General features: G+C 40.5%; 1 protein-coding gene across 1 annotated transcript; it reads right to left on the reverse strand.

The window, feature by feature from the left end:
- Positions 1 to 13: 13 nt before the first annotated feature.
- rgn (regucalcin) lies at positions 14 to 12,315 on the reverse strand. The gene is made up of 8 exons (XM_085132955.1): positions 12,207 to 12,315; positions 8,089 to 8,278; positions 7,825 to 8,007; positions 7,655 to 7,749; positions 6,738 to 6,852; positions 6,531 to 6,662; positions 6,261 to 6,415; positions 14 to 258 (listed from the first exon to the last, which is right to left on the reverse strand). The coding sequence occupies exons 2-8, from the start codon at positions 8,249 to 8,251 to the stop codon at positions 208 to 210; spliced, it is 894 nt and encodes a 297-aa protein (XP_084989081.1). The 5' UTR covers positions 8,252 to 8,278; positions 12,207 to 12,315; the 3' UTR covers positions 14 to 207.
- Positions 12,316 to 19,867: the final 7,552 nt, after the last annotated feature.

The raw sequence follows: 19,867 nt of genomic DNA on the forward strand, positions 1-19,867 counted from the left end.
ACATTACCCACAATCCCTCTGTCACTCAGGTTTTATTTCCAACAGAAAGCATCATTAATCTGTGTGATTGATGATTGTTAATCATGTATCAGTACACTGATTGATTGACAAGTAATCAGTAAACATGTTGATTAGTTCATCATGTTGATCTGTGCTGTGATTGGCTGTTAGAGTTCACTGATGGATCAGGTCTTCTCCTCCTGAAGTTCATCCGGAGAAAGCGTATGAAGGTCGACCTTTGACCCCGAGTCCCGTGACCTGCACACACACACACACACACACACACACACGAGTCAGGGCAGTAGTGATGGGAATTCAGGCTCTTTTTGGAGAACCGTCTCTTTCGGCTCAGCTCACTAAAAACAGCCGGCTCTTTCGGCTCCCAACCAACAACTTCAGGTTGTTTTGTTGCTTTAATTAATTTATTATCAACAACAATATAAAATTATGCACAAAAGAAATTACTAATGTAAAAAAAAAAAAAAGTGGATTTATTTATATGTTTACATATAAATATATATGGTGGCCCCTAGAGACAAAGCACGTACAAACTCCAAAACACATTGCTAGCATTAACTGACCTTCCAAAACAGAGCTACCTAGATCACTTAAATTACACAATTGAAAGCATATGTGTATTGTTTGTGTATTTATACACAAGCACTCATATGTATTCAAATAATTTAAAAAAAAAAAGTTCATTTACCTGTTACTACCACACACCAAATCCGATCGTTGGTACTTCCTGGCTTGTGTAGCCTCTAGGTAACAAAAGCTCAACACTGCCCCCTAGCATCCTGGAGTACTTCCGTTGTGTTTTGTACGTGTTTTGGAGTTTGTACGCGTTTTGTCTCTAGGGGCCACCGTAAATATACTTTTATTTATTCACTCCACATAAAATGTAATAAATAAATCAGATAATACAAAAAACAACTATTCACATTTCAACTATTTCAATTTTCAGCTTTTTCCTTTTAAACAAATTTAAAGTGAAACAACACAAAACACTGCAAACCACAACACAATTAAATATAAATTAAAATATGCAAAACAAAAAGAAGATACATATTCTCTGTCATATGGGACTGCATGAATAAACTTTCTGAATCATTTATCATCCCAACTGAAAATAGTTGTGGATGATCACTATACCTTTCTAATGTGACGTTGTTGTCCCTGGCTCTCTCTCTCTCTCCCTCCTGCTCTGTTCCTGTGCTACTGCGAGTGTAACTACCGCCCCTCCCCCCTCTTCCCAGCGCAAAGCACAAGGCTCACGTGCAGGGTGAAGCGAAAAAAAAGTGCAAGAGAGAGGGTGAGAGAAAGAAAAAAAAAAAAAAAAAAAACACGGCTCCCAAGGAGTCAGCTCATGTCGTTCACTTCAAAGAGACGGCTCTAAGAGCCATTTCGTTCGTGACCAACACATCACTACAGGGCAGGTGACAGTTACTCAGTTAATGTTGTGAAATAACTGCGATCTGAGAATGATTTCTTCTTCGTCCACAACATCAAACAACACGGGAACTTTATGTCATAGTGGCGACCACATTGATGGAATTATCTAACCCTAACCCATAGCCACCGTGTTCAACACTCAGTTTCACTGCCAACAAACATTACAGCACTATTCTTTTTCTACTTTTGAACTCCAGCTGTTTGAGTTACACCTGAACTGTGCTGCCCCTTTGTTGTGTGCCCTTATATACCGTACTCCCAAGTTTAATAAGTGATTGTCTCCCCCCAAGCTTGCTTAAAAACTCTTTTAATACTATTGGGCCTTTTATCCTGAGATTAATTAATACGTCCCTTGCTACAGGCTGTGTCCCATCATGCTTTAAACAAGCTATAGCTCAGCCTCTTCTTAAAAAACATAACCTGGACCCAACTGTTCTGTCCAATTACAGGCCAATCTCAAAGCTTCCATTTCTTTCTTTGGAGAAAGTGGTCTACTTACAGTTGCAGGCCCAATTTGATTTTAACAACATCTCTGAAAAGTTTCAGTCTGCTTTTAAATCACTACATAGCACCTTGATGGCTCATTAAATTGAATAAGCAGGTGAGTGCAGTAGTCCAATCCTGCTTCTTTCAGTTAAGACAGCTAGCCAAGGGTAAAGCCATACCTCCCGGCTAACGTCTTCGAACATGTCATCCACCTTTTCCTTGCAGATTGGACAACTGCAATTCATTGTATTTTGGTCCCGACCAGACCATTCATCATCTTCAGATGTTCCAAAATGCAGCTGCTCACCTGCTAACTGATACCAAATGTAGAGATCATATACCCAATCAGACCAGGAGCGACATGTTTCGCCGCATGTTCTCCTTAAATTGCTGGCTGTCTGAGTGGTGACCAAAAAACGATGTGGGCTTCATAGATAATTGGGAGAGTTTCTGGAGGAAATCTGGTCTCGTTAGGAGAGACGGCATCCATCCCACTTTGGATGGAGCAGCTCTCATAAAAAAATACATAAAAAATGTAATCCGATCCGAAGTATCAAAAAATCACTTCATAAAACGCGCTTGGTGTAACGCAGCTCGGCGCATCGGAGCAGTACGTGTCACGTGATAGAGCGGCTGTTGTCTACGAGACCTGTCGGCAGTCTGTTGGAGCATTTGGAGCCTCGCTACATGCTTCCTAACCGCGGCATTTCATCTCAGTGAAAACTATCCCAGAGAAGAAAAGCAAGTGTGTAAGTTCATCTCTGAATGTTTGCAGAGTATTACAACTGATATATTGAGCCACAGCAGGAGTGGCCATCGGAGTTCCAGTTATTCTGTCTTTGCTGCGCAGTTGCATCTACTTCTCTCATTCTCTCCCCCTCCCTCTCCTGTTATTACTTCAAACATGAAACTGATCAATGATCAGCTGATCGGCTTTTCTGCCGCAAGTCCGTCTTTCTTGTTTGTTTATCGCCTACTTTGCGCTAGAAAGAGGAGAACAGCGGATAAACAACAGCAGCATGTTTAAGCGTGATAAGCTGTTGTTAGAATTTATTTAATATTAATTTCTAGTATCCGCTGATGTTGTCTGGAGCCACAGCTGTAAAAGCTGCTGGTCATGATATCCGTTTGGATATGTGGTGAGAGGGAAACATGAAGATGAAACCAGGAGATGTCCTTACTGAATCATCAGAGCTGAACAGGTGATGGAGAAACAGGTTTACCTTTTAGGTGACATGAATGAGTTGAAGGGAAGTTATGAACTGTTTCTGAGAGACAGATAACACCAGGATCCTTTTCTACATAGCTGACGGCTGGTAACTGTGCAGGGGCGGGTCTAGCAAAGTTTTGACCGGGGTCAGGTAGGGCATTAACAGGGAAAGGGGGGCGCAAAGAAATATTTTTCTTTATTATGTCATTTAAAAACTTTGAATAAATAATTATCTGAATCTTACAACAAAAGTAGTCATCTGATTAAATGTATAGAAATCCATTATTGTATATAGGAACTATTAAGTCTAATATAGACCCTAGTAAGCTATAGTACTTTTTCCTTTGGGAAGGTACCATCTGTGCAGTCTGCAGTTCTGTTGAAGAAAGATGTTGAATCTAATTAATTATTGTAGAAAAATAATTAATTTCTGTGCATTTGTTTTACACTTGCATTCAATTAAAGTTGATTACATCGATTAAGGGCAGGGGTTGGTTCCCTAATATTTTTGCTGGGAGTTGGCAACCCTATTTGTTAGGTAGGTAAGTACTCTTTAAAATACCAGAACAGGGAGGATGGTGCCGGTTTAAATTTATTAGATTGATCAGTGTTGCTGAACTATAAAATGTTTTGGGTGCAGTGTATTTTTTGCATACAGGTATAACAGAATAACTTCAGTCTATTGTTTTTTAAAACTTGAGTATGAACTTATACAAAATGCAGCAATATATTTATAAAAAACAGTTTTATTGATTACAAAATATACTATATCGGATTCATATCGGTATCAGGAGATATCCAAATTTATGATATCGGAATCGGACATTAAAAAGTGGTATCATGCCATCTCTAATCCAGAGCTGGGACCAGGAAGCAGAGTTGCAGTCTTACATGCCTCTCTTCAGCTTCTCTCCTCCTGTTATCCCCCTAAAAACCCATCTCCATAGAGACTGTGTCAGCTCCCAAACAGATAAAAAAACAAACTAAAAACTAGCATTAAACAATTTAAACATAAAAAGAAAAATCACATTATTAAATATTAAGTCTCTCTCCTCCAAGTCTCTGTTAGTACATGACTTAATAATTGATCAACAAATCGATTTACTCTGCCTTACAGAAACCTGGTTGCAGCAGGATGATTATGTTAGTTTAAATGAATCAACACCCCCGAGTCATTCTAACTACCAGAAATCTCGAAGCACAGACCGAGGGGGAGGTGTGGCAGCAATTTTTCACACCAGCCTATTAATCAACGAAAGACCAAGACAGACTTTTAATTCATTTGAAAGCCTGATGCTTAACATTGTCCACCCCAGCTGTAAAACTCAGAAACCAGTCTTACTTGTTATCATCTATCGTCCACCTGGGCCTTACACAGAGTTTCTGTCTGATTTCTCAGACTTTATATCTAATTTAGTTCTGAGCTCAGATAAAATAATTATTGTGGGTGATTTTAACATCCACGTAGATGCTAAAAATGACAGCCTCAACATGGCATTTATTCTGTTATTAGACTCGATTGGTTTCTCTCAAAATGTAAAAGAACCCACCCACCACTTTAATCACACTCTAGATCTTGTTTTAACATATGGCATAGAAACTGAACATTTAACAGTGTTTCCTGAAAACCCTCTCCTGTCTGATCATTTCCTGATAACATTTACATTTACAATAATTGATTACACAGCAGTGGAGAGTAGACTTTATCACAGTAGATGTCTTTCTGAAAGCGCTGTAACTAAGTTTAAGAATATAATCCACCCACTGTTATCATCTTTAATGCCCTGTACCAATCTGAACGCTACCCCAACAGAGGTCGATCATCTTGTTAATAATTTTACCCCCTCACTACGTACGACTCTGGATACTGTAGCTCCTGTGAAAACTAAGGTCTCTAATCAGAAGTACCTGACTCCGTGGTATAATTCTCAAACACGTACCCTAAAGCAGATGACTCGTAAGCTGGAGAGGAAATGGCATGTCACAAATTTAGAAGATCATCATTTAGCTTGGAGAAATAGTTTGTTGCTTTATAAGAAAGCCCTCCGCAAAGCCAGAACATCTTACTATTTGTCACTGATTGAAGAAAATAAGAACAACCCCAGGTTTCTCTTCAGTTCTGTAGCCAGGCTGACAAACAGTCAGAGCTCTGTTGAGCCAACTATGAGTAAACGTAGCATGCATTTTCACTGCTATGCTGATGACACCCAGCTCTATCTGTCCATGAAGCCAGATAACACACAGCAATTAGTTAAACTGCAGGAATGTCTTAAAGACATAAAGACCTGAATGGCCGCTATCTTTCTGCTCCTTAATTCTGATAAAAAAGTGAGGTTATTGTACTCAGCCCTGAAAATCTTAGAAATATGGCATCTAAACAGATTCTTACTCTGGATGGCATTACCTTGGCCTCCAGCAACACTGAGGAACCTTGGAGTCATTTTTGACCAGGACATGTCCTTTAATGCACATATTAAACAAATAACAAAGACTGTAATTAAACAAAGACTGTAATGTCACTTGTAATGGAAATTGTGTATTTTGTTTGAATGGGTTTTTTTTATAATTTTTAATATTTACATGTTTACATTTTCAGAATTGTAAAACCTTATTGTGGATGTAAGAGCCAAATTATGTGGACATTATGCATCCAACTCATTGTGTAACATTTTATTTGGTGGTATTCGATGGTTTGGGCCCCAGGAAGACTAGCAACCACTGTTGTGGAAGCTAATGGGGTTCCTTATAAATAAATAAACAAATAAACACTGCAGACTTAGTTGTTGCTTACTTGACAGAACCATGCTCCCTGAGCATGGTTCTGTCTGAGGTTTCTTCCTGTTAAAAGGGAGTTTTTTCTTCCCACTGTCGCCAAAGTGCTTGCTCGTAGGGGGTTCTCTGATTGTTGGGATATCTCTGTATTATTGCAGGGTCTTTCCCTTACAATATTACAGATGACCCAAGAAGTCTGAGCTCCAGTTTCGGTCAGTGACATAAAAGTTGAGTACGTCCATCTACTGTAAACAGTCTGAGAGCTCTTTGTGTTTCATCATCTTCTCACAGTCAAGTGTCAAAAGTTTATTAAAAGGAAACACATGAGCTGCCAACTCACCCTGAAGGTGCTTCCAGCTAGGGGCTGCTGTTTGCTCTCAGACTGGCTGAGGCCAAGACTGGCCGAGGTCACGTAGAGCTCAGAGTAGTCTGGACCTCCGAAACAACACGAGGTGGTCTTCGTCACCGGCAGAGAGATCGTCTTCAGCCGCACACCTGTGAGTGTATGACAGGTACATCATCATCATCACCACCACTTTAAAATGACCGCACTTACAGTAACACCCAGAATCAGCAGAAACCAGAACTAATCATCAGAACCAGAACTAACCAGTAGCAGGGTCGATGTTGAGGACCCGCCCTCCGTCGTAACAGGCCACCCACAGACGACCTTCAGCATCAAGAGTCATCCCATCGGGAATCCCTTCCCCCTCCTGAATGTGGCATACCACACGGCGATTACCTAGGAAACACGGCTATAAATACAGATGTACAACTCCATAAGCACACACAATGTGCAGCATAAGTACACAGGTACCAATGTGTCCAGTGCTGGGGTCGTGGTCGAAGGCGTCGACAGTCAGAGCCAAACTGTCGATGTAGAAAAACGTCTTCTGATCCTCAGACCAGTCCATCCCATTAGAGATGTCCACCTGAGAGGCAGACAGGTGAGACAGACGGGTGAGACAGACAGGTACAGTGAGACTGTACATTTATTTTACATGGTCAGGTATCACGTTAACCGGGCTCATTGACTGTCTTGTTTAATGAGCTGCCAACCTGGCTGATATCATTAATATAGCCTAGGGCTGTGCGGTATGACAAAAATCTCATATCCCGATATAAGACATTTATCATCCTGACAACGATATAAATCACAAAAATGTAATATTTTCTGTAAATTCTGTGAATCTCAGGCAGCTCGCTTGCGTGAAGTTTTTCCAGCTGGGCGTCCTTTACCTGGATTCGAGTGTTTTTACTGATGCATGAAACTATACATTTTTAGACATAAGTTGTAACGGCAACCATTTTCTTTCAAAGTTTGAGTCTAAGGTTTATTTTTTAGCACCTGACGGCTCTTTTTTTTCTTCTCATCCGTAAACTCTCTGCATACTCTTTCACGTGATTCAGTTTATTTTGAAAAGTCTCAACAGGATCTTGAGCTTTATTGTGAAAGGTTTACGTGGAAAACAAACAAGCGGACAGCGGAGCCACGCGATGGTTTTACCATCATTAATATAGCCACTACAGTGACCATCAAAACCATGAAAAAATATTGCTGTAAACAGTTTATTTTATGACACCACGAAACAAACAATAGCATAATAGGAAACGATAGACGTTTTTATATCGTCATCCGATATATATCGTTACATCGAACAGTCCTAATATAGCCACTTGATTAAGAACACCAACAGGATTATCTTAGTCAGTATCACAGGCAGGTTAAGTTACCTGGCTCAGGTGTTTGGTCACAGTGAGGTCAGGGGCTACAGAGAACAGACCTCCTTGTTTCCTTTCCCCGGACGGGTAATCTTTTAACATCGTACCTAAAACACATCCCACTGTTACCATAGCAACAGAGAGACAGGCAGGTAAGACAGTAACCAGTTGTGCAGACTGACCCGTCAGCAGTCGTCCACTCGGATCAGCCTTCCCATCGTTCAGGCGGTTGTTCGGTTTGTCTTCATCGACCTCCACCAGTGATGTCACCTTGTGCGTCTGCCAATCAACAGCCACAATGTTGCGACCCACACCTGCAACGTACCCGCCCGACCTGCGAGGAACCGCGAAGCCCACTGTGTCAGCTGAGGGGAGAAGGACAGGTGAGACATGGTCAGTCAACATTCAGGTAAGCGTCAGACAGGTGAAAATGCTGATTGGCCCACCTGTCTCCACAGACTGGATGCGATTGGTCGCAGGACTCCAGCGGTGGATTTTCTGCCCTATGATGTCAACAAACAGCAGGGTCTGCTCTGACTCCTCCCACACCGGCCCTTCACCAATCAGAGCGCTTGATTTCACTATGGGGTGCACCTTCACTGATGACATCTTTGGGGCCAATCACAGAGCAGGACACTGTAGCCATGGAAACAGCAGGTCAGTTGTTTTAAATCAAATTATGTACTGAACTCACCTGTACTACATGTACTTGTACTATGTTAGTGAATCACCAATCAGCTGCTAGGAGAATCAACTAATCGCCTTATGAATGAGCAGCTGAGCAGGTGTCTTGTTGATTGGTGAAACAGGTCTGATGGGACATTCCCTGTACTGCTCAGAGGAACGTGGGCGAAGTATAACGGTCACCTGGACAACAGCGTGACGCTGACACGACCTTCGTGACCTCCACTCATAACAACAGGAAGTTCTGCTGACGGCGAGTCGGGCTAGACCCTGATCCCAGAATAAAAAACTTTCTGATGTCATTAACACACCTGGTGATGTCATAAACATGAGGGCAGCAGGCGAAACACAAACATCGACCTTATGAGTTGTACAGTCCAGACTGACACTGTGGAAATGGAAATGTGCCCACAGGACAGCCGTTACCCCGACAATGACCCCGACCATGAGCTCTGTGCTGGGAGGTACTGCGGTCTTACATAAAGTAGTACTACTCATGTTCAGAAGGAGTACTGCATCACGCAGTCTTATGTAACATGCAGCCTACATGACATGCAGTTTTTTTTATATTGATCTGTTGATTGATTATTAACTAACTGGTGAGTTAAACATTAAACTGAGTGAGTCAGCTTTCTTTCATCTCCCAGACACTTTAAAGAGCCGCTGGTTCCCTGGTTACTTGGTTATTGGTATTTATATTAAGAGAAAAAAAAGTGCAATACTGTACTAACTGCAAACATTTTTTTGTACTGTTCAGTCTGTACTGCTGCTCATTCCTGACACTGTGCAATATCCCATTTGCCCCCCCCCCTCACATTCCTATATAAGATTTTCTTTATTCAATCACTAGTGTGTACATATACTTATATATACATATATATATATATAGTCTGTTAACTGTTAATCTTTTTTCTTTTACTATATTTTATTAACATTTTGCTCTTTACTATTTTTTCTACTGTACCATTCTGCTGAGTGACTGTCTTCTGCTCATCAAATACATTTCATTGCAATGTTGACCCTGTGCTAACTTGCATATGACAAATAAAACTGAAAACTGCTGTCTTTATTACCCCACAACAAATCAGCAGGAGTCTGATGAACCTGATAGCATTCTGGTCGTCACTTTGATGTTCCATAAAACCTCACAGGTTCAGGCATAACAACAGACGCTCATAGAGACAGGTGCAGGTGCAGGAGGACAGCAGGGACATGCCCCAAACTAGGACAGCCCACTGTGACCTCAACACTTTTCATCTGTTCTGTGGTGTCCCAGCAGGAGTGTGCCGTGACGGCTGCTCCTCCACACATGAGGGGAACCTCCTCAAGTTTCATGGCTCCGTGTCCTCCTCATCATGCTCCAGGCGCACAGACTGCTCTGGATCCGATCATTAAACATCTGCCACGGCAGTGACACGTGCGTGAGGATCGCACAGTTCAGCGGAGGGAGGACACAGTCTTTAACTTCAACCATCCAGCAACCACGCGCGTGCGCACACAGAATAAAAAAGTTTAAAGACTGCAGAGTCCTGCAGGACCAACATGCTGCTTCCGCCTTGTGTGTCTTTGTACGTGTCGGTCTCACCTGTCTCATCAACTACAGGTGAACTACGTGAATCTGACGTCGCTCGTCCCCGCACCAGGGACGGATCTAGAAGGGTGGCATGGGGTGGCAAGTGCCACCCTAAAATGATCCCCTGCCACCCCAGTTTTGCATATGACAGTGTTGTTTATTAAAATAAGATAGCATTAACAGTTTGAGCGTAGTTACAGTCAACAGTGACTATAAATGCTAAAACTGAATATAAACCCCCCTCACCAGTAACAAATGGTTCAGCCCATAGCAGGACCGGCTTTTTTCTTGTTTTCAGTAGCAAGCGATGCTTATGATTGTGCCAGAGCACATTCTGAACAACACCATGGGAATTTCGGATTTTACACAGGTGGGTGGATGTTACACTCTGGAAATGAAGGAAGGTGAGTGTTGTTAACCCTCTGTGGTCTACGGACACGCCGCACCTCCAAATCACATGACTGATGTAAGCTGACACAGCAACAAGCTGCAACAAGCTGAGTTTCTATTTCAGCCCACATTGAAAATTTGGACTTCAAAGTTTTTAAATTTTAATTACAGGCCAGTAAATCCAGAGTTATGATGATATATATCAGCCACGCTTTGTTCTAAATACTGTCGTCACGTTTTTGTGTGTGTGTGTGTGTGTGTGTGTTTTAAGCATTTTAAGGACAGCGCGAAAACAGTAAAGAAAGGAAGAAAAGCCACCTCTTTCCTATCGGTGGAAAAAGTACCATGTCGGCCAATTTAAAAAAGTCAACACGTGAGATTTGGTTGTTTAGGAAGAGGGGAAAGTTTTGGGAGTGACGGTAACGGCAGCGAGACAGAGCAAGCAAGTGAGAGAGAGAGCGAGAGAGTTTTTAGATGTGGCAGATTTGTGACGTTTAGTGTGGAGTGTTTACTTAGTGTGTTGTGTTGTGTAGTCGTCGTTTTGTTTTGTGTGTCAGTGAGGGCACTAATGAATGTCACAAAGGCACATTTGCAATTTAAACACTGTCACTAAGTAGAAAACCAGCGGAGTGATACACCTGCTGTTGTCAGGCCTGCAGGTTTTTCCCTGTGCTGTTCTCCTGTGATACACATCATTTGTGGGTCATCTTATTGCAACACCTGATTGTTCTCTAATTTTAGTTTTAGTAATATTTTTAAATGGTTATACAAAATTTAAAAAAAAACGGCAGGTGTATTGGCTGCATTTTTAGATAAATAGTTGTCTATGTTTACAAAATGTACAATTTATATTTGCATTTCAAGTTATAAAAATTTACTCAACATGTCTGTGGTTTTTTTTACAGCAAAAAAAATACTACTAGGATTTTAAGTTCTTTGTGTGATTTCAGATCAGTAACACTAATGCAGTATGTCAGTGAAAAAAACAACTAAATTCAGTTGAGCTGAAAAGACACCAAACAAGGCAACGGGAAAAAAATAAAATGAAACAATCTGAGGGTGAAACACAAACGTAAACTCAAAAGGAATCAAAATCGCCGGTTGTATTTCAGACCTCAGTGAGTTAATCCAACAAATCATGAAAAATTAGGTTTACATGTTTGTTCATGACAGTGCAGATTTCTGACATTTTGTGTAATTTAAGCTGTAACAATGTGACTGTTTTCTAACAAAAAACAGTGAAACTCAAGTTAGACTTGTGTTTGTAAATAGACCACCTCATGTTGTGTAGCTTTCTGGATTTTATACTTATTGGGCTACATACTTATTTATTATACAGGCTATACAGTACATATAATCAAAACTCACGTTTTATGTAACTAAAGTGTGTAATCATGTGGGCTACAGACAATAATTAAGTTATAGACTATATTTATATGAAAAACGTGCATACTTACTGCAGTTGAATTATTCTAACCATATGTAAGCACCTGCATATGTGTTTGAAAAAAAAAAGGCTTTGATTTTGCCACCCTATTTGATTTCTTTGCCACCCTCATGCCACCCTAAGAAAATTTCTCTAGATCCGCCCCTGCCCCGCACGGCTCGTGCACGTCTTCATTGAGGTGAACGAGCGTGTTACAGTGAGGAGCTAAGCCCCGGCAAGCCAAAATTCAGATTCTCACGGAGTCCCGTGAAGTTTGGAGCAAACACTAATGCCGAATTAAAAACAGATTCGCTTTCATCCGGAAACACCAAACTTTTACCTCGCGAGCCTCCGGAAAAGCACGCGACACTAAAAATCAGCACATTTTTAGACGGAGTTTGGTTCGGTGTAAAGAAGTTAAGTTTGTAGCTTTCTGGAGCGCTACCATGTACTCAGTACACATAAACACAACTGAACCGGCACCCACTTACCTGCTGCAGTACCAGACGCAGTACTCTGAAGTGCTCTCCGTGTGTGCACACTGACCCAGTCTCGCAGCTCCGCCCCTCCCAGCGGAGCACCCCCTCACTACCCAATCTTTTTTTTAAACTTTATTGAGAAACAGTATACAGAACATGTATACAACCAGAACAAAATTAACATATGCCAGGGGGTGTAATACAAAGGATTACATACATTCAAATAATTTGTAATTACTACAAATAGTAATAGTTTTCATAGCCTTTTTGTTAAGTGATCCATGAATCAATTTTATTTAACATAAAACATCATTATAGTAATGTTTAAAACTTGCCTTTTGGTTACTGTATTTGCATTTGTGAAAATAAAATTTAGCTAAGATAACTAACAAGTTTATTATAAAGTAAACATCATCTTTTTTTTGCCTTCAAAAGAAACAAAATACAACATTTTCCCATTTCACAGTAAAGTCTTTGTAGAGATGTCCAGCAATGAATCTACTGAAGTCTTTCCAAAATGTTCTAGCGCATGAACAGATCCAGAAGGGGTGCTGCACAGTCTCAGGATGGCTTCCACAAAATCCACAGTTCGCATTTATGTCCCTTTTGAAGTTTGTCATATAATGATTAGCAGGATAAAATTTATGCAGTATTTTAAATGAAACTTCTTTTACTTTATTTGTTACCAAATACTTGTTAGGAATTGTCCATACTCTTTTCCAGTTAATGTCACTGACAAAGGAGAACAGTTAGATTAGATTAGATAAAACTTTATTAATCCCTCGGGTAGGTTCCTCTGGGAAATTTGTTTTTCCAAAAAGCACAGCACCGAGAGAAGTTACAGAGTTAAGAATATTATATATATATATATATATATATATATATATACACACATATATAAATACAAAGACATATATAGATAAAATATACAAAGGGGATAAATAGAATAAATAGGAATAAAAATAAAAATAAAAATAAAAATAAAAATACAAGTGAATTGCACATTTCAAGTATGGAGTCTATTGCACTGCTGATTATTAACAAAAAGTATTGCACAAAAGGTATTGCACAGTGAAGAGAAGAGGCACTACAGCTTAGTTGTTCCCCCCTCCTTTGTCCTCCTGTTTCCCCTCCCTCTCCCCTCCAGAGAGGAGTTAAACAGTTTGATGGCGTGTGGGACAAAGGAGTTTTTAAGTCTGTTGGTTCTTGTCTTTGGGAGAAGCAACCTGTCACTGAACAGACTCCTCTGGTTGTTTATGGCCGTGTGCAGAGGATGCCCAGCATCGTCCATAATGTCCAGCAGTTTCTTTAGTGTCCTTTTCTCTGCCACTGTCACCAGAGTGTCCAGCTTCATGCCGACCACAGAGCTAGCCTTCCTGATCAGTTTCTCCAGCCTGGATGAGTCCTTCTTTGCTGTGCTGCTCCCCCAGCACACCACAGCATAGAAAAGTACTCCAGCAACCACCGACTGGTAAAACATCCTCAGGAGCTTCCTGCAGATGTTAAAAGACCTCAGCCTCCTGAGGAAGTACAGTCAGCTTTGGGCTTTTTTGTACAGGTGCTCTGTGTTGCATGACCAGTCCAGTTTATTGTCCACCCACAGCCCGAGGTACTTGTACTTGTTGACCACCTCCACCTCCTCCCCCTCTATCTGAACCGGCAGTGGACCTGCTCTGGACCTCCCAAAGTCCACAACCAGTTCCTTAGTCTTTGAGGTGTTGAGTTGCAGGTGGTTTGTGTGACTCCATGCGACAAAGTTCCTCACCAGACTTCTGTACTCCTCTTCCTGGTCATCCCAGATACACCCCATGATGGCTGTGTCGTCTGCAAACTTCTGAATGTGGCATAATTCAGAGTTGTAGCAGAAGTCAGAGGTGTACAGGGTGAAGAGAAGAGGGGACAGCACAGTTCCCTGTGGTGCTCCTGTGCTGCTGACCACAGTGTCAGACGTGATGTCCTTCAGCCTGACGTACTGTGGCCTGTCGGTGAGGTAGTTGGAGATCCAAGCCACCAGGCAGGGGTCCACCTCCATCCTGTTCAGTTTCTCCTGGAGCAGACAGGGCCGGATGGTATTAAAGGCACTGGAGAAGTCAAGAAACAGGATCCTGACTGTGCCTTTTCCCCCATCGAGGTGTGAGTGGGCTCTATGCAGGAGGTACAGGATGGCATCGTCCACTCCGACACCCGCCTTGTAGGCGAACTGTAGTGGGTCCTGGGCATGTTGTACCTGTGGTCGGAGAAGGTTGAGGAAGAGCCGCTCTAGAGTCTTAGAGATTAGAGATTCTGTCTGGAACAAAGCACGAATATTCTTATTGGCGCCGCCATTGCGTGCAATAGGTCGGCAGCCTTAACATGAAATTTCCCACTCGTGGGACTAATCTTATTTTATTACCTTTACTATGGTTTTTTTAAACAGATTCTTCCTATGGGTGAATCCACAGGGTTGGGGAGAGAAACAGATGATATACAAGGTTGAATACCTTTAAAAAACATTATAATACCCGTAGGTATTGCATGAAATAATATGGCATATTCTTTGGGTGTGGCTGAAAATTTATAAGTGTTTAAGAATTCTGAATAAGACATAAGCTGCCCATTAGGATTAAACAGCTGATTTACTAAAACAATCTGTTTCTCAACCCACCTAGAAAAAAATTATAATTTATTTTTATGCACTATGTTCCTATTATTCCAAATTAAATACATATGGGGTGTAAAGTTGTGTTTATATATAAGGGACCAAGCTAATAGAACTTGTTTGTGAAACATCGAAAGGTTTTCTGGAAGCTTATCTATACTATAATCACAACCTAAAATAAAACTTAGACCCCCAAACTTAGAGAAAATGTAGTGAGGAATAAAATTCCAAATGGATACCGGATTTTTAAGAAAATGTTTAGCCCAATTAATCTTAAATGTATTGTTTAGAGTAGTAAAATCCAAAATATTGAGACCACCGTGTTCATAGTCATTCATCAATACACTTTTTCTGATGTAATGTGTCCCGTTTTTCCAGAGGAAGTTGAAGAGCATTCGGTCAACATCCTTACAAGTTTTGCCGTCCACATGCAGAGAAATTGCTGCACAAGTCAGTCGAGACAGACCTTCTGCTTTTCAGAGTAATACCCTCCCTCTTAAACTTAAATGTCTCTGCAACCACTGATTTAATCTGGTTTGAGATTTTTTAATAATTGGGGGAAAATTTAATGAAATGCTGTCTTTTTGATCTTTGCAGACATCCATCCATCCATTCACTTCCGCTTATCCTTTTTCAGGGTCGCGGGGGGCGCTGGAGCCTATCCCAGCTGTCATAGGGCGAGAGGCAGGGTACACCCTTGACAGGTCGCCAGTCTGTCGCAGGGCCAACACACAGGGACAGACAACCATTCACACTCACATTCATTCACACCTAGTGACAATTTGGATTATCCAATTAACCTATCCCCACAAGCTGCATGTCTTTGGACGGTGGGAGGAAGCCGGAGTACCCGGAGGGAACCCACGCAAACACAGAGAGAACATGCAAACTCCACACAGAAAGACCCCGGCCTGATGTTGGAATTGAACTCAGGACCTTCTTGCTGTGCGGCAACAGTGCTAACCACCGTGCCACTGTGCTGCCACGGTGGCACGACAATGTCAGGCCGTCACGACAATGACGGCCTGACAATTTAGGTCTGATTATCTGATTATTATTTGCAGATAATCAGACCTAAATATGTTGCTTCATTTTTAACTGTTATATTACAAATACTCTGAACATTACACTCTTTGACAGGTAATAATTGACATTTAAGTTTAATATCAATCCAGACCCTTTTGAGAAATCCTCTATTACATGTAAAGCAATTTAAGAAAAATTGTGGTATCATCTGCCAATTGACTGATGACAATCTCTCTGTCTGCTATATTTATACCTTTCACAGTGCTATTCAAAATATGAGAGGCAAGAATTTGGGTGCAAAGTAAAAGATGATATGACTAATCGGGCATCCCTGGCGTACACCTTGATTAAGACTAAAACGAGAAGTGGTGCCCTTTTTCATTCTAATAGAACTATTTGCATTGGAATACAGAGTTTTGATAGCTTTGCAGAAGATATCACCAAAACCAAATTTTTGAAGTGTAAGAAATATAAATTCATGCTCAACTGAGTCAAAGGCTTTATAGAAGTCTAGGATTAGGATAAATGAGTCATCAGATATTAATGCTGAGTAGTCCAGAATATCCAAGACGAGTCTAATATTATTGGAGATGGGCCTGTTTGTCATAAATCCAGACTGTTTCTCATCTACAATATCATCCAAAATATATTTAATTCTTCTAGCTAGCAATAGAACTAATATTTTATAATCATTATTTAGGAGGCTTATTGGTCTCCAGTTGTCTATAAAAAGTAGGTCCTTGTTAGGTTTGGGAATTAAAGTAATAAGTCCTTGAGTAAGGCTGGGGGGAAGAGTGCCCCTTTCAATACTTTCATTATAAACCTGCAACAAAAAGGGTGCAAGCTGAGAAGAGAATGATTTCTAGAATTCAGCCACCAGCCATTCAATAGATGTTAATATCTCTTTTTCAGTAATTGGACTGTCACAAAAAAGCCTATCAGCACTTTTAATCATTTCAACATTATTTAAATAAATTGGGTAGCACCCGTTGCGTTATAATTGGAATTATACAACTTTGAGTAGAAATTACAACAAAATTGAGAGATCATTTTTGCATCATCACTGATCATACCATTTATATTCAATTTATGAATAGTATTGGCTTTAGATCTATGTTTTTCTAAACGGAAAAAATAAGCAGAATTCTGCTCTCCCTCTTCTATCCATCTTTTTCTTGAACGAACAAAAGCTCCTTCAGCTTTCTGGTGGTAAATCTTATCCAGTTTAGATTGAAAGGTCCTAAGACGTAATCTATCCTCCTCCGAGACCTCGTCTGGTGGGAATTGATATATTGCGGAAATTTAAAAATTAGATTTTCTTCATCTGCTGCCCTTGACTTAGCTATTTTTGCCCCATACTGTCTCCATATTTTACTCGTCTCAAATTTAAAAATTTCCCAGTTTGTGCTATAGGAATTCTCAATATTAGCCTTGTGTATAAAGTGTTTTAACAGTCGTGTGATTTCAGATTTTACAATTGTATGGCTCAAAAGCGAACTATTTAATTTCCAATATGAGGATCTATTCATTGCAATAGTAGGAAAGAGTTGCAGGTTAATATATATTGCTCTATGGTAGGTAAGTGGAGTTGTAAGGATATTGACTGTAACGTTGTCCTTTGGTAGACTACTTGATATTAACCAGAAATCAATACGTGATTTCCTTGAACCAGAACAGTTACTCCAGGTAAATGATATATCATCAGGAAACATTAAATTTATCCATAAATGTTTCCATCTCAAATTTTTCCTAAAATGTTGTGCTGGTGGCCATCTACCTATAGTGTCATTTAGTAAAAACATTAAAATCTCAGGTGCTGAAACTTAAAGTGTCCTCACACTATAAATGAGGCATAGACTTAATGATCCAAAACACCAGAAGGATCAATGAAAAACAGTCAACCAAGTCCAAGCAACTGTGCAACATAGGGACTTTTCTATCCCTTAACTCCCCCCATATTCACCTCTCATTCTGAAGACAGGAAAACTTCTGTCCCATTAACAAAACCCCGGCATCCGACATAATAGGCCTTTTCATTTTCTCTGCGAGCCTTCTCAATAATGGGCCACAACTTGCTCCGGCGCTCTCTGTCTTCTCTGGAAAGGTCCTCAGCAAACTTCAGGTCCCGGTTCTCCTTTAAGAAAGGAGATGTCTTGGCTGCTTTCCACAGGCCATCTCTAGTTCTGCGGAAGATTAACTGGATCATAATAGGTCTGGGACTGGTGTTGTTTGGGCGTTTGGAGCTGACCCGATGTACGGTGTCAATGGTGTCATAAAGTTGATTTTTACATTCAGGCAACACAGCCTGACAAATCTCAACAGCAACTCTCCATGTCCTCCTGGGGCGATCGTGGCTCAAGAGTTGGGAGTTCGTCTTGTAATCGGAAGGTTGCCGGTTCGAGCCCCGGCTTGGACAGCCTTGGTCGTTGTGTCCTTGGGCAAGACACTTCACCCATTGCCTACTGGTGGTGGTCAGAGGGCCCGGTGGCGCCAGTGTCCGGCAGCCTCGCCTCTGTCAGTGCGCCCCAGGGCGGCTGTGGCTACAATGTAGCTTTGTAGATATAGAATAGAATTCAACTTTATTGTCAACGAAATGCAGTTTGCATCCATCCAGAAGTGCTTTAGCCATAATATAGATATATTACAAAATATATATTAGCAATAATATAGATATATAGATATATTACAGAAACGGGTCTTTTATAGGTATGAGGGTACAAAATATGGGTCTATTATGGGTATGTTACAATGTACACGGTATGAAGCTATGTTATGAATATGCTATAAGTATGTACAGCCTGTAGTGTACAAGCTATGAACAGGATATAAATATCAAAACTATACAGAAATATTAAATAAAAAGCTATACAGAAATATGAACTATGCAAGTTATAAACAGTTGTAAACAGTTATAGAATTATAATTATTATATATGTTCTATTTATAGAGTTTCTAATTGTTTTTCATTATTGCAGGCAAACCAGCCAATGAAATGGATGAAACAAATCCTGACTGGGTTCCAACACTACACATGGGGCACTACGAAATCCCTGCTTCAAACTGCATGCTACATACCACCATACCAATCAGATTACTTCTTCCATGTGAGGGTGAAGAGGTGAGCCTTCTGGATAAGATGGCGAAGGTTTGCTGTGTTGTGGTGAACATGTGCCCCAGTGTGGTAGTAATATCAGAGAAAAATGCTCTTATTAAATACTCTTAAAAGTCTTGTGCTGTATATGTAGTGATAAGTTTTCAAAAGACACAGTAAATTACAGAATGCTAGTAATGGGTGATATTATTTAAATGCTGTCATGATTTTATGTGAACATTTGGTCATTCGTAAACTATACATGACATTGATTCTACATTGTAACTGATGTGATGTTCTACAAAGTGGTTTTAATTTAAAAAAAAAGGTAAACATTTATTTGTTTCTTTATTCAACTTATGAACAGTGTTACTTAGTAAGTACACAGGGACAAATACTGAAAAACGCTCGACCACACTCAATATCAAAAGCGTCAGAGAAAATCCTGAAAGACCCTGCTGAATATAGCAGATGGGCAGTGACTGGCCATCTCTTGGATTTATGTAAGCATCTTGCATGTATTTAACACAATTGCCTCATGTTTTAAAGTTAAATGTAACTATATAGTGTAAAAACTACATGATATGCAGAAAGGGTGTATTAAATTGTTCATATCATGTTCAGGTGAAGTAAGTCAATAAGATAGCAACGTTAAATCTCGTGAAACCACGCGTGATTTCATCTCGCGGACTTCGGATCGTGGTTTAAAAAAGGCATCCATCTCAGTCAAGTCGAGCATTGGACATGAAACATGGCAGAATGTAACTAGATGAACTGAAATGAAACTAGACTGAAAAGAATAACAAAAACACCAAGAAACTCAGAATACTGGGTGACATGATCCAGGACCATGACATTCTCTTTGAACGCCCTTCCAGATCAATGCATTTTTCAGTCAGTTGTTCCACTTTGCTAGAA

This window comes from Neolamprologus multifasciatus, chromosome 15 (genome assembly GCF_963576455.1).
Source record: "Neolamprologus multifasciatus chromosome 15, fNeoMul1.2, whole genome shotgun sequence".
In the NCBI taxonomy this organism is placed as follows: Eukaryota; Metazoa; Chordata; class Actinopteri; order Cichliformes; family Cichlidae; genus Neolamprologus; species Neolamprologus multifasciatus.

Excerpts from the sequence above, each read along its gene's own strand:
- rgn (XM_085132955.1), bottom strand. The coding sequence starts at position 8,251 with ATGTCATCAGTGAAGGTGCACCCCATAGTGAAATCAAGCGCTCTGATT. Across the intron at positions 8,008-8,088 it reads CATCCAGTCTGTGGAGACAG|CTGACACAGTGGGCTTCGCG; the intron begins GTGGGCCAATCA and ends TTCTCCCCTCAG. Across the intron at positions 6,416-6,530 it reads CAACATCGACCCTGCTACTG|GTGTGCGGCTGAAGACGATC; the intron begins GTTAGTTCTGGT and ends ATACACTCACAG.